At 45.1% G+C, this 13,026-nt stretch overlaps 1 protein-coding gene across 4 annotated transcripts in view; it reads left to right on the top strand.

Moving 5' to 3' along the window:
- The first annotated feature begins 4,631 nt into the window (after positions 1-4,631).
- Positions 4,632-13,026, top strand: part of RFTN2 (raftlin family member 2) — a 50,470-nt gene continuing 42,075 nt past the window's right edge. Inside the window, exons 1-4 of one of the 4 annotated variants that reach the window (XM_053277701.1) lie at positions 4,632-4,805; positions 8,171-8,282; positions 11,373-11,391; positions 11,874-12,030. In XM_053277701.1, the coding sequence (XP_053133676.1) occupies positions 4,718-4,805; positions 8,171-8,282; positions 11,373-11,391; positions 11,874-12,030 (376 nt within the window). In that variant the 5' untranslated portion in view covers positions 4,632-4,717. The remainder of the gene's footprint in view (positions 4,806-8,170; positions 8,283-11,372; positions 11,392-11,873; positions 12,031-13,026) is intronic. The other 3 variants (XM_053277675.1, XM_053277693.1, XM_053277684.1) reach the window with 3 other exon arrangements.

Raw genomic sequence — 13,026 nt, 5'->3', positions numbered from 1 at the left:
CAAGTAACAGAATTCCTGGATAGGGCCATGCAGTTGAAGCCCTAGAGCCATGAAGAAAGGAGATAACTGTCTTTCAAGAATGCTGTTTAGGGAGGTAAGGGGTTGTTCCTTAGGAGCACCTCTAATTCTGAACAACATAACTAGTTTTACATATTGAGTGGCTATTTGTTATAAAAATTAAATTGACTTATAAATGGGTTACTGTTTGACCTTTGTTGACATAGCAATTGTTATTGTGAAATATTAAAAGTGAAATATTAAAAGTGGGTAAAGGTATACCCTGCCCCCAAGCCCCAACAAATGCTCTTACAATGCTTTTGGGGGCGGGGTTGCTGTTTAAACTTGAATATATCCAAAAAGGGCCCTTTAAACCTTGCCAAGAATCTTAGTTCCATTTGTATTCTATTGGCAAAATGAATGGGATGCAATATGGGATACGGTTTGGGGGAAGAGGGTAAATTTGTTCCTCATCAGATTGCCTCTCACTAGCGTTAATGGGATTCCTGAGTGTATAATTTCTCACACAGAGTTGAATGGCTATAATTCACTTCTATGGGAATATAAAGCACTTTCCTTAGAGGCACTGGGTTAGTTTCAAAGTTTTTGCTACGTGAATTACAGATCCTTTTTCCTGGAGATGTAGACGTGATTCTCATGATCTGCTACCAACTCAGAGAAACTTTGCACAGGATGAACATAAGAACATGCCCTGCTGGATAAGGCCCAAGGCCCATCTAGTCCAGCATCCTGTTTCGCACAGTGGCCCACCAGATGCCGCTGGAAGCCACAGAGAGGAGTTGAGGGCGTGCCCTCCTGCCATTACTCCCCTGCAACTGGTACTCAGAGGCACCCTGCCCTTGATGCTGGAGGTGGCCCACAGCCCTCCGACTAGTAGCCATTGATAGACCTCTCCTCCATGAAGTCATCCAAACCCCTCTTAAAGCCATCCAGGTTGTTGGCTGTCACCACGTCCTGTGGCAGAGAGTTCTACAAGTGGATCACGCGCTGTGTGAAAAAGTACTTCCGTTTGTTGGTCCTAGACCTCCTGGCAATCAATTTCATGGAGTGACCCCTGGTTCTAGTGTTGTGTGAGAGGGAAAAGAATCTCTCTCTCTCCACTTTCTCCACACCATGCATGATTTTATAGACCTCTATCATGTCTCCCCGCAGTCGTCTTTTTTCTAAACTAAAAAGCCCCAGGTGTTGTAGTCTTGCCTCATAAGAAAGGTGCTCTAGGCCCCTGATCATTTTGGTTGCCCTCTTCTGTACCTTCTCCAGTTCAACAATGTCCTTTTTAAGATGTGGTGACCAGAATTGTACGCAGAATTTAAGATGTGGTGACCAGAATTGTACGCAGTACTCTAGGTGTGGTCGCACCATAGTTTTGTATAAGGGCATTATAATGTTAGCCGTTTTATTTTCAATCCCCTTTCTAATGATCCCTAGCATGGAATTGGCCTTTTTCACAGCTGCCGCACATTAAGTCAACACTTTCAACGAGCTGTCCACCACAACCCCAAGATCCCTCTCCTGGTCCGTCACCGACAGCTCAGATCCCATCAGCATATACTTGAAGTTGGGGTTTTTCATCCCAATGTGCATCACTTTACACTTGCTAACACTGAACCGCATTTGCCATTTTGTCACCCACTCCCCCAGTTTGGAGAGATCCTTTTGGAGCTGCTCACAATCCGTTTTGGATTTCACTACCCGGAAGAGTTTGGTATCATCTGCAAATTTGGCCACATCGCTGCTTACCCCTGCTTCTAGATCATTTATGAATAAATTAAAAAGCTCCGGTCCCAGTACAGATCCCTGGGTGACCCCACTTCTTACTTCCCTCCATTGTGAAAACTCTCCATTTATACCTACCCTATGATTTCTCCAATGTTTCCTGCTTCAAACATGTAACTTGTGGATATGTCATGCGAGTGTACACAAATCATTAAATAACAGTGTAAATCTCAGGGGAGAAGAACTGGTAACTAGTGTTGAGAGCAACTCTTCTCCCCCCTCCCACATACGCATAACTGTTGGTTTCTCAGCTGCGTATAACCAAGGATACTTGTGAGATCTGCCAGCAAAGGGATTCTGCTGTGCCTGGTATTTTTGCTGTGTTTTGTGCTGTTACTCTGTGGGCTGCCTCCTTTCTTCTGGCTATTTGTAACAAACATTTTACTTGGGTCTGTTGCCAGAAGGAGGAGCTGGTAATCATCACACCTACAAAGGCAGGGGCTGTGCCAAGGGTGCAGCCAATTGTGCCACTAGGCAGGCCGCCTGTAGGCAAGTTATGCTGCTGCTTTTAAAACTTCCCCATTGATTTGCTAGACGTTATGGAGGTATGTGTTTGAGTAAACCTGGAGTTGGGGAGAGTGTGTTCACTGTCCCTGGGGTGATTTCGGTGATGATGGGGAATAGAGGAAGATGTGGTGTTGGCAGGGTAGCAGGCCATTTCAGGGGAAGGGAGATCAGACATTTAATAGCTGTTACCCCTTCCAGCTTCCCTGGCAGTTCTTTGACCTTGAGGAGCAGTTCCAAACCCCTACAGAACCTCACCTTCCTTCTCTGTAATGCCATGTCAGTCCAAAATAAAACAAAAATGATCCATGATTTGATTTGATTTGATTGTGGGTGATGGAGCTGACCTGGTATGTATTACAGAGACTTGGATAGGGGAGGCTAGTAGTCCAGCATGGGCCCAGCTTTTCCTGGAAGGATACTCTGTTGTAGAGCAGGTGAGAGCACATTGGTGGGAAGGAGGAGTTCCTGTGGTCTATAAGAATAATATCTCCCTTTCCAGGGTTCCTGTCAGGGAATTGGCCTATATTGAATGTGTGTACCTACGTCTGGAGACTAAGGATAGACTGGGACTTCTGTTGGTGTACCGTTCACCCCGCTGCCCAACAGAGTCCCTAACTGAGCTGGCTGACTTGGTTGCAGAGTTTGTGTTGGAGTCTCCCAGAATAGCAGTTCTGGGGGACTTTAATGTTCACTTTGGAACCAATTTTTCAGGATCAGCTCAGGATTTCATGGGAGCCATGACAACTATGGGCCTATCCCAAGTGTTCTTGGGACCAAAACACATTGCTGGTAACACTCTCGGGTTTTTTGCTCTGATCAGGAAGGTGTTCTGTGGGTGGGGACTCCTGTGATCTCCCCGTTATCATGGATGGACCACCATCTGGTTAGAGTCGGACTCACAGCCTCAACCCTCCACTGGGGTGAAGGACCTATTGGGATGGTCCACGCAAAAAGGCTGTTGGATCCCATAAGATTCCAAGAAGCCTTGGAAAGCTTTAAGATTGGTTCTGCCAGCGATCCTGTTGATGCCCTGGTTCAGACTTGGAATGCGCAGTAGACATGATCGCTCCTAAGCACCCTCTCCAACCGGCTTCTAAATTAGCCCCTTGATATACACAAAAACTATGGGGGCTGAAGTGGCACAGTAGACGGCTCAAGTGCAAGTGGAGAAAGACTCTGCTTGAATCTGACAGATTACAACACAGCACATTTGAAGATCTATGGCCGGGCAATTTTTGTTGTTTTACATTTTATATCCCGCTCTTCCTCCAAGGAGCCCAGAGCGGTGTACTACATACTTGGGTTTCTCTTCACAACAACCCTGTGAAGTAGGTTAGGCTGAGAGAGAAGTGACTGGCCCAGAATCACCCAGCAAGTATCATGGCTGAATGGGGATTTGAACTGGGGTCTCCCCGGACCTAGTCCAGCACTCTAACCACTACACCACGCTGGCAATGCATGCAGCAAAGAAGCAGTTCACATCCAGTGGAGTTATCTAGGGTTCTGAGAGGGCTAATAATGTGCCCTTCCTCCCCTGAATGAGTATTTGGATCCATCATTTACCCATTGTGATATTTTTAATGAATTTTTCACAGATAAAATACCTCACATTCGAGCTGAACTGGACTCTACAGTTACTGCAAAATCTACTGTGGAGGTGTCCAGCAGCTCCTCTTGTGTGGTTAAATCAGTTCCATTTCAGTTTGTGACTCCCAAGGATGTGGAGAAGATACTTGAACCACTGGGCCTTACCACCTGTCCTCTTGACCTTTGCCCAACATGACTTATACGATCTAGCTGTGAGCTTACTAGAGAGCATCTTGTTAACATCATTAATGCTTCTCTAAGGGAGGGTAGGATGCCTCCTTGTCTCAAGGAGGCAATTATTAGACCACTCTTGGAGAGGCCTGCATTGGGTCCCTCAGAATTAGGCAATTATAGGCCTGTCTCCAATCTCCCATGGTTGGGCAAGGTGATCGTGAGGGTAGTGGCGTCTCAGCTCCAGCCTGTCTTGGAGGAAGCAGATTATTTGGACCCATTTCAAACTGTTTCAAGCAGGCTATGGGGTTCAGACAGCTTTGGTCACAGAGGCATAGCGATAATAGAGCATGGTCCCCAGGCCCACAGGGTCTGGGGGTTCCCCCAGTGCCCCTACAGCCTGCCCTGCTCTCTGTCCCAGTCACTCCCCATCCAGTCCCAACACAGCTGAGAGCAAACTTTTTTGTGCAGGACAGGCTTGCCTGGGAGGGAAAGGCTCCCTCCAGGCAAGCTGCTATAGCCCCTTTCCTGCTGCCTCACAGCTGTTCGGTGGGTGGGCGGGGATTCCAGAGAGGCCTCTAGTGCAGGCCTCGCTGAAGCCTGAACTGTAGTGTTGGCTGGCTGGCTGTTGTAGGCAGCAAGGAAGGAAGGAGGCAGAATGGCCAGCACTGGCTGTCCTTGCCCACCACAGCTCTGTGCCAACCCTCTACTCAGCCAAGCCAAGCCTTTGCTGCTTAGAAATGGAGGTATAATCTGATTTCTTTTTTGTGGTTATCCCCCCCCCCACTTCAAATTGGATTTTTAGGGATCAGCTTGCCATAGGGCTTTGATTGAGGGTGGGGAGGTAGGACAGATTGAGAAGACTCTGAATATTTAATTTGAAACCAAACGTGGAATTTGTTGGTTTTTAATTTATTATTATTATTATTATTTTAGTAGAAAAACCATCCAAAAAAAGTCCTATAAGCGGCTTGTTTCATGGCAGTAAATTACAAAAATTTATGGAATAAACGGTATAATATATACATGTTTATAAATGCACTATGCTCAAGTTGGTTCTAACCCAGAAGGTCTGAGTAAGAACTGTGAAGCATGTGTTGTGCTTTTTATATTATTTTTCTTTAAAAACGCACTATATGTTCAAGCTGGTTGGACATGTCCAAAAACCTCACTGACACTATTTACACAGTATATCCTCAATCAGTATGACTGTAATGATACGAAATGTTAAGGAGGCCCCACACATGCTGATTCGCCCCCAGCCCGGGACCCCACTAGGGATGGCCCTGCGCAAAGCAGAGAGCGAGGAGGAGGGAATGCACCGGGTGGCCAAGCGTGGCAAGATCTGCAGCGGGGGCCCACCAGCCTGCCTGATCTCTCTTCCAAGTGAGGGGGGCAGGGGTGCGGGCGGGCCATGGGAGATGCACCACCGCTGTGTGCGAGTGTGGCAAGACCTGTAGGCAGGCCTCTGCCAGCCAGCCCAATCTCTATTCCGCATGGGGGCGGCCTGACCACATGGGGGTGGGGGGCGGGAGGGCCGTGGTTGCCTGCCTGCGTAGTGAGGGGCTCGTTTTAAAATCTCATCCCTAGGCCCATCCCAACCTTGCTACGCCCCTTCTTGGTCAGCCTTTTGGGTGATCTCTGATTAGGAATCCACAGGGGGAGTGTAACTCTGTTGATCCTTTTGGATTTCTTGGCGGCTTTCAATACCATCAACCATGATATCCTTCTGGGACACCTGAAGGGATTGCAAATGGGAGGCATGGCTCTGCAGTGGTTCCACTCATACCTCTCAGGTAGGTTCCAGATGGTGTCACTTGGAGACTGTTGCTCTTCAAAACAAGAGCGAAACCAGAGTATGGAGTCCCACAAGGCAGAGAGTGGGACTCCAAGACTGGAGTCCTATTCAGCTTCGCAGGGTTTGACATCTACCAGCATAGCAGAGAACACACAAGGTACCCAGATCACTCATAGTTGTGGATTCAGGTACACCCCTACAATGGTCTACCCTTCAGATTATGCAGAATATCAAATTTGGAGGCACTACGCAATGTGCAGCAGGTGGGTTCACTGGCTTCACAAGTACCAATCAGAGAGCCAGATGCAGCTCCCACAGTAATATCTACGGCATGTCAAACTACTGTGCCACAACCAGCCCAGCCATTAAAACCACATAATCCAATGCAACCAAAGAAGGCAACAAAGAAGAAGAATCACCCTACTATACCCCAAGAAGAGGATGAGGATGGTAGTTAAACCACTGCTTCATCAGAAACTGATTACAAAGGGGATGATGAGCCGAATCCCCCAGCAGAAGTACCTCCTAAAACTTCCTTATTACCCTTGGAGGTGCCTAAGGCCTATCATGCACAAATAAGGGAGATGGCGGAAGTGCTGGGATTGGAGTTGAAACAGTCTGAGGTAGATCTAAAGGATCCGGTCTACAATATGATGGCGAGAGCAAATGTTGCACACCCAGTGGCGCTTCCTATGCTACCTGCTATTACAAAGGCAGCTCAGTCAGCCTGGGAAGTGCTGCAGACATCAATGCCAACTTCAAAAAAATTGGAAGGATTGTACAGAGTCCAGGAAGAGAACACTTACCTGATGCGCCACCCTGTGCCAAACTCTTTGGTAGTAGAATGTGCAGCCTCTTCAAAAGGTGGACGACAACACACTACACCTGCAGAAAAAGAAGGGTGAAAGGTTGATGTTTTAGGGAGGAAGATATATGCCACTTCCACCTTATCTATTCAGATTGCAAATTATGCTGCATGCCTGGCCAGATATGAACATCATTTATGGGATGAACTGTTCCAGGACTCCGCCACAATGGAGAAGAATTTCAAATCAAGTTTGCACAGACATATGAAAAAAACAACAGCTGTGACAAGACAACTATTTAGTACCTTTAAGCACTCGGCAGAGACGGAGTCGAGGGCCATGACAACTGCGGTGACTCTGCGCCGCCATGCTTGGCTACGTTCCACTAACTTACAGCAAGACATGCGTGATGGGGTGGAACATTTGCCGTATGGTGGCAAAGGACTTTTTGCAAAAAACCACTGATACAATAATGGAGTCTTGGGGAAAGTCCAAATATACACCAAAGACATTTATGGTGGCTACAAACATGACTACAACACCATTCCGCAATTGACCATTTGGCTGCCAACAACAATGCTCCACATACAGACCACAAGAGAGAAAAGATTTTAGAAGGCAATATAGACCCTATCAAAGGAATAAGCCCTTTGGACAGCAACAGAAGGGCCAGAGCACAAAACAGAATAGAGACCAGACCAAGCAGACTCTCTGACGGACTGGTCCATCCACCACAGTCACTACCAGTAACACATTTAACATCAGCCAAAGCATACTACATCAGCTTTGTCAATGTCAGCAACACCATCAAGCTGGCAAGTCATGTGCAAGCATGGCACCACATAACATCAGACCAGTGGGTTCTAAAGATTATGAAGTCTGGATATGCAATAGAGTTCAAGACTTTGCCTCCATTTCAAGGGGTGAAGTATACCAAACCCACACCAGTACTTCTGGAAGAGATACTAGTATTACTGCAGAAACAAGCAATTGTGCCTGTGCGGTGGATGGAGGGGTTGACTGGGTTTTACTCTCGTTATTTTCAAATCCTCAAGAAGGATGGAGGGATACGGGCTATATGGGCTCAATGTGTATATTCAAACACGCAAATTCAGGATGACAACATTGCAGGGAATTCTGCACCTTCTTGGCAAAGAGGAATGGGTGGGCATAAGGGAGTCTCATCGTGAATTCCTAAGATTCACAGTAGGCGATGCAGCCGCTTCAGAAGCCCTGGTGCTACACTGGTGCTTCATTATCTAATAGCAATATTTATTTACATTTATTTATTTAGTACATTTATATACTGCCCCATACAAAAAAAAGTCCCTGGGTGGTTCACAATATAAAACCAATGAAAACATTAACATCATTAAAACAATTTAAAATACAATAAAAACTCTAAAACCTAAGCTTTAAGACTATAAACTAAAAGCCTGACTAAAAATGTATGTTTTTAGGTCCTTCTTAAAAACATTCAGAGAAGGGGAAACTCTAATTTCTTTAGGAAGCGCGTTCCAGAGTCCCAGGGCAACTCTAGAAAAGGACCGGTTTCGAGTCGCTACTAATCGAGTTGGTGACAACTGCAGCTGGACCTCCCCAGATGATCTCAACAAGTGGTGGGTGTGATGAAGAAGGCACTCTCTTAAATACCTCGGACACAAGGCATTTAGAGCTTTATAATAATAACCATCACTTTGTAAATCACAAATAATTAAGCTAATCTTACAGCTATAATTAGTTATAACAAATTAATAGTCATTTTGTTGGGCTAACTGGGCTTCTCGAAATGCCATTACATTAGATCCATTTATGTCTTTAAAACATAAGTCAAATATCCTTGAAGATGGTGTTTTTTTAAAAAAAAAAAATCCTTTCTTTTCCTCTCCTGCATTGGTTGTAACCTATTATGTTAAGATGTGTTAAGGGATTTCGCGCCCTTTTTTTTCTTTTTTAAATAGTTATGATTACATGTATTATTATCATCCTTGATTACGTCTATATACCGTAACCTTATTGCAATAAAGGAAAAAAGGAAATGAGGATAAAAAGAGATAAAAGGGGGGAAAGTAAGGATGTCAGCCACAGATTTTTCAAGTGTGGACTTGACATGAAACTTCAAAAGCCAGGATCCAAAGAACCACACTAGGGATGTGCAGGGAACTAGAGGGGGGTGGTTCAAAGGTGAGGGCATGCCTTTAAGGTCGGGGGAGAGTCCAGCAGGTTCATATGGGCAAATGTAGTTCGACAGGTACCTCGGCTCCAAGTCGTGCAGAGCTTTAAAGATCAAGACCTTGAATCAAGCACAGAAGTGGACCTATAACTTATGAAGCGACTTGCGCCCACAAGCATCCTTGCAAGCAGCATTCTAGACCAACTGAAGCTCCGGATCTTCTTCAAGGGCAGCCCCACATATCATGCATTGTAGCAATCCAGTCTGGATGTTACCAAAGCATGAGTGACTGAGGTCAGGTCCAACTTCTCCAAGTAGGGATTGCAGCTGGCATATCACCCATGGCTGGTAAAAGGCACCTCTGCACACCTGTGCCTCCAAGGACAGTGCCGGGTTCAGAAACACCCCCAAGCTGTGGACTTTGTCTTTCATAGGGAGTGTGACCCCGTCCAAGATCAGATTTACCTCACTACTTGGGGGATCAGTTTTATCAACCCAGAGCACTTCCATCTTATCTGAATTAAGTTTCAGCTTGTTTGTCCCCATCCAATCCAGAACAGCCTTCAAGCTCCGGTTTAGAGGCATCCACTGCCTCCCTAGTGTCTGCTGATTTAAAAGATAGAGCTGGATCACCTTAAGTGGCTCAGGGGGAAAATGCTTGACTAACAAGCAGAAGGTTGCCGGTTCGAATCCCCACTGGTCCTATATCAGGCAGCAGCGATATGGGAAGATGCTGAAAGGCATCACATATTCTGTGGGAGAAGGCAATGGTAAACCCCTCCTGTATTCTACCAAAGAAAACCACAGAGCTCTGTAGACACCAGGGGTCAAAATCGACTTGACGGCACACTTTACCTTTACCTAGAGCTGGGTATCATCTGCATCCTTAAGGCACTGAAGTCCACACCCATGGATTACCTCTCCCAGAGGTTTCATGTAGACATTGAACAGCATGGGGGACATAATAGATCCCTGTGGCACCCCATAGGCCAAAGGCCAAGGGGTAGGCATCCCCCAGCACCACCTTCTGAGTATGACCCTCCAGGTAGGAGTGGAGCCACTGTATAACTGTGCCCCCATATCTCAACCCAGAGAGATGTCCCAGAAGGATACCATGAAGCTCTTCTCACGATCCATGAGAAGAGCTTTGGCGCTATCTGTGGGGAAGGAGGGTGCAGCTTACCTTCCCCGCAGACTATCTCCAGGAGGTCTCTGGGCGGGCAGATGGCCTGGCTGCTCCGGGGGTCAGGTGCAGGGAAGCACCACCATGCAGCTCGCTGCCCTTCGGAGCCCTAATAATACAAGTGCATTAAATAAATTATAAATTACATTAAATTACCACAATCAAATAAATGAGGGTAAAGGAGCACTCGCTTCCTTAACCTCATTTAACTAGGAGGCTACTTTGGCGGGTTTGCCACTATGTAGCCACTGAGATCGGCCGCAATTCCAGTGGTTCACACGAGTGTGCAAAACCGGGCTGGGCTCCCTTAGCCCGGTTTTGCACGCTCGTGTGAATAGCCTCCATGGTTGATGGTATCAAACGCCACTGAGAGGTCCAGGAGAATCAACAGACTCACACTCCCTCTATCTATCTCCCAGCATAGTGGGGAGCCACTTCTGTTAAAGTTCTGTTGACTACTGTTTCTTGAACAACTGGCCCTATGCAAACCTTTTGAAACTGAGGGATCTTTCAAAAGCAGTTTGTGAATGGGGCCTATTCTTTGAAGAAACAAGTAAAACATATCACTGGACATGCCCAACCCCTAAGGCATGCTTTAAAAGAGAAGAACAAAACCAACAAGCCCAGGGCAGAACATGCTATAAATATTTTGTTATAGTATCAAATAAACTTGTGAGAGGAATAATGAAAGAACTTTGGGACTGGTGGTCAAAGTTTTGGTACTAGAACAAATTTGTTTGCAGATTTACTGGGAATTAAACCTTTGAACACAGCAATTGATAACATTGTGGCTCAGCTTAACTAGATTGCATGTACCAAAGGGGAGTAAATAGTTGGAAATCCACTTCATCAATCATTGTTTGTAGAATTCTGCCAAACAATGCAGTTTTAAGAACTGTTTTAATTGTAATGTAGAGAATAGACACACTGGTGGAAAAGGGTTTCCTAGTCCTCTTTTTGTATTATATAATACGAATCAAATTGTCTGGTTTATTGTAATGTGAATGCTCCTATTTTCAAATGTGCAACATCAAAAGCATTTATATATGCTTGTTAAGTTGGCTGTTCCAAATACAAGTTTTATTGCTTTAGCCAAGAGAATTCTTTGCCACTCTAGCTCTGTTTATAGTTTTCCAGCTGTCTGATGCAAAGGAAGTCAGAACCAAACTCTGAAATTTAAAATAGAGTCTCAACTGCTTTTCATTTTCTTTGCTCTCCTTTTGAGATGCCAGAAGCAATTTCCTCTTGAAGTCGACTTCCTTTCTGGAAATGATTTTGTCTCAAACCATGTTGAAGCTCTCTATTCCCATTTGACTAACTTGCTCTTTTTGTTCCCTGTATTTGCTACTGCAGCAAAGTAGATCTTCTGACTGTAAGTAATCACATTGAAGTTTTGCTGTTAACTTTGTATTTCAGTTCTTTTCTGGCATCATTATCAGTCAGCCAAGAGGGACAGACAAAGCACTCATTGGTGCCCTTTGCAACAGAACACTGCTAGGGGGCTGGCTGTAAATTGACGTGGCATGGAAAATCTCTGCTAAGTTTGTAGCACTTATGTTCCTGTAAGAACAGCACCACTCTCCGAGTTTGTAGCCTGAAATCTGTAAGGGTTTCATGCTTGGATGTGAAAATGGATAGAAATGCCCTCTTTTTTCTAACTTGGGAGCTGAATGTTATTTTTTCTTTGGTTTTATATCTAACAGTAAACAACTTCTAAAACTGTTAGATTCATTACATCCCCCCGCCCCTCCAATCAGTGAAACAGATTTTGTGGCATACTCCATTTCCAATTCAGCTCCTTCTCCTGGACCTTACTGGTGGGTTTTGTGTTTTTGTGGGGGTTTTTGGTTTTAGTTTTTTGCAGCTCTTACCATGGGGTGTGGACTAAGGAAGCTAGAAGACCCAGATGATAGCAGCCCTGGAAAAATATTTTCGACACTGAAGAGACCTCAAGTGGAAACAAAGACAGACTCTGCTTATGAGTATGTTTTGCTAGATTTCACACTAGAAGGTAGGTCTCATATGTCTCAACCTTTGACAAAAGCTTATGGGTGGTAGGAGGGAAGGCTTTGCTTATTTTATTTCTTACAAGGAAGAAAATGAATGTTTAATATGCTATGAAAACCAAGCATGTTAATGGTTTAGAAATGTGATAAATCATGCCAACAACTGCCAGAATGCAGTGTTTGTGTGTATGTATGTTGTGTGTATACATAAATTACAGTACATCAAAGCTTTAGAAACAAGCACTTTTCATTCTTCTGTGGATAGCTGAAAGCCAGATTCTGTCAGTATGAGGAGTTTCATTCCGCTTGACAATAAGCAGTACTTAAAAACAGTTCTGGAGAAAGGAATTGAAAATTTATTTTTGCATATGGTCCTCTGTTCAATAGTCTTTTAATATAGTCATAGAAATAACACTGAAATGTGTACAGTTAAAGGCAGACAGTGCCCTGTGGGGCGACTTCCTTCTTTTGCTGGGTGTCTTGTTTCTAACCAAGTGACTCCCTGTCCCAGAAAGTTGAAAACACAAACAGCCAGCCCCAGATGGCTTTCTAATAAGAACAGGCAGCTCTGTTCTGTCGTAGTCTTCAGTGAGTCATATATTTTGTAATGAAAAGTTTCAGTGAAGCTTCTCAGTGGCAGAACTGTATATCAGTTACTTGGGTTAACTGTTGGTAGCAAGCTGGTCTTGTGGTAGCAAGCATGACTTGTCCGCTTAGCTAAGCAGGGTCTGCCCTGGTTACATTTGAATGGGAGACTAAAAGTGTGAGCACTGTAAGATATTCCCCTCGGACAGAGCCGCTCTGGGAAGAGCATCTAGGTTCCAAGTTCCCTCTGTGGTATCTCCAAGATAGGGCTGAGAGAGATTCCTGCCTGCAACCTTGGAGAAGCTGCTGCCAGTCTGTGTAGACAATACTGAGCTAGATGGACCAAGGGTCTGACTCAATATATGACAGCTTCCTATGTTCGTTCCTATGTAATTTCAGTGCCTATTGTTGGAATG

Source organism: Hemicordylus capensis, chromosome 1 (genome assembly GCF_027244095.1).
Source record: "Hemicordylus capensis ecotype Gifberg chromosome 1, rHemCap1.1.pri, whole genome shotgun sequence".
Classification (NCBI taxonomy): Eukaryota; Metazoa; Chordata; class Lepidosauria; order Squamata; family Cordylidae; genus Hemicordylus; species Hemicordylus capensis.
The sequence above is the reverse complement of the archived record's forward strand: the minus strand, read 5'-3'. Positions and strand labels throughout refer to the sequence as shown.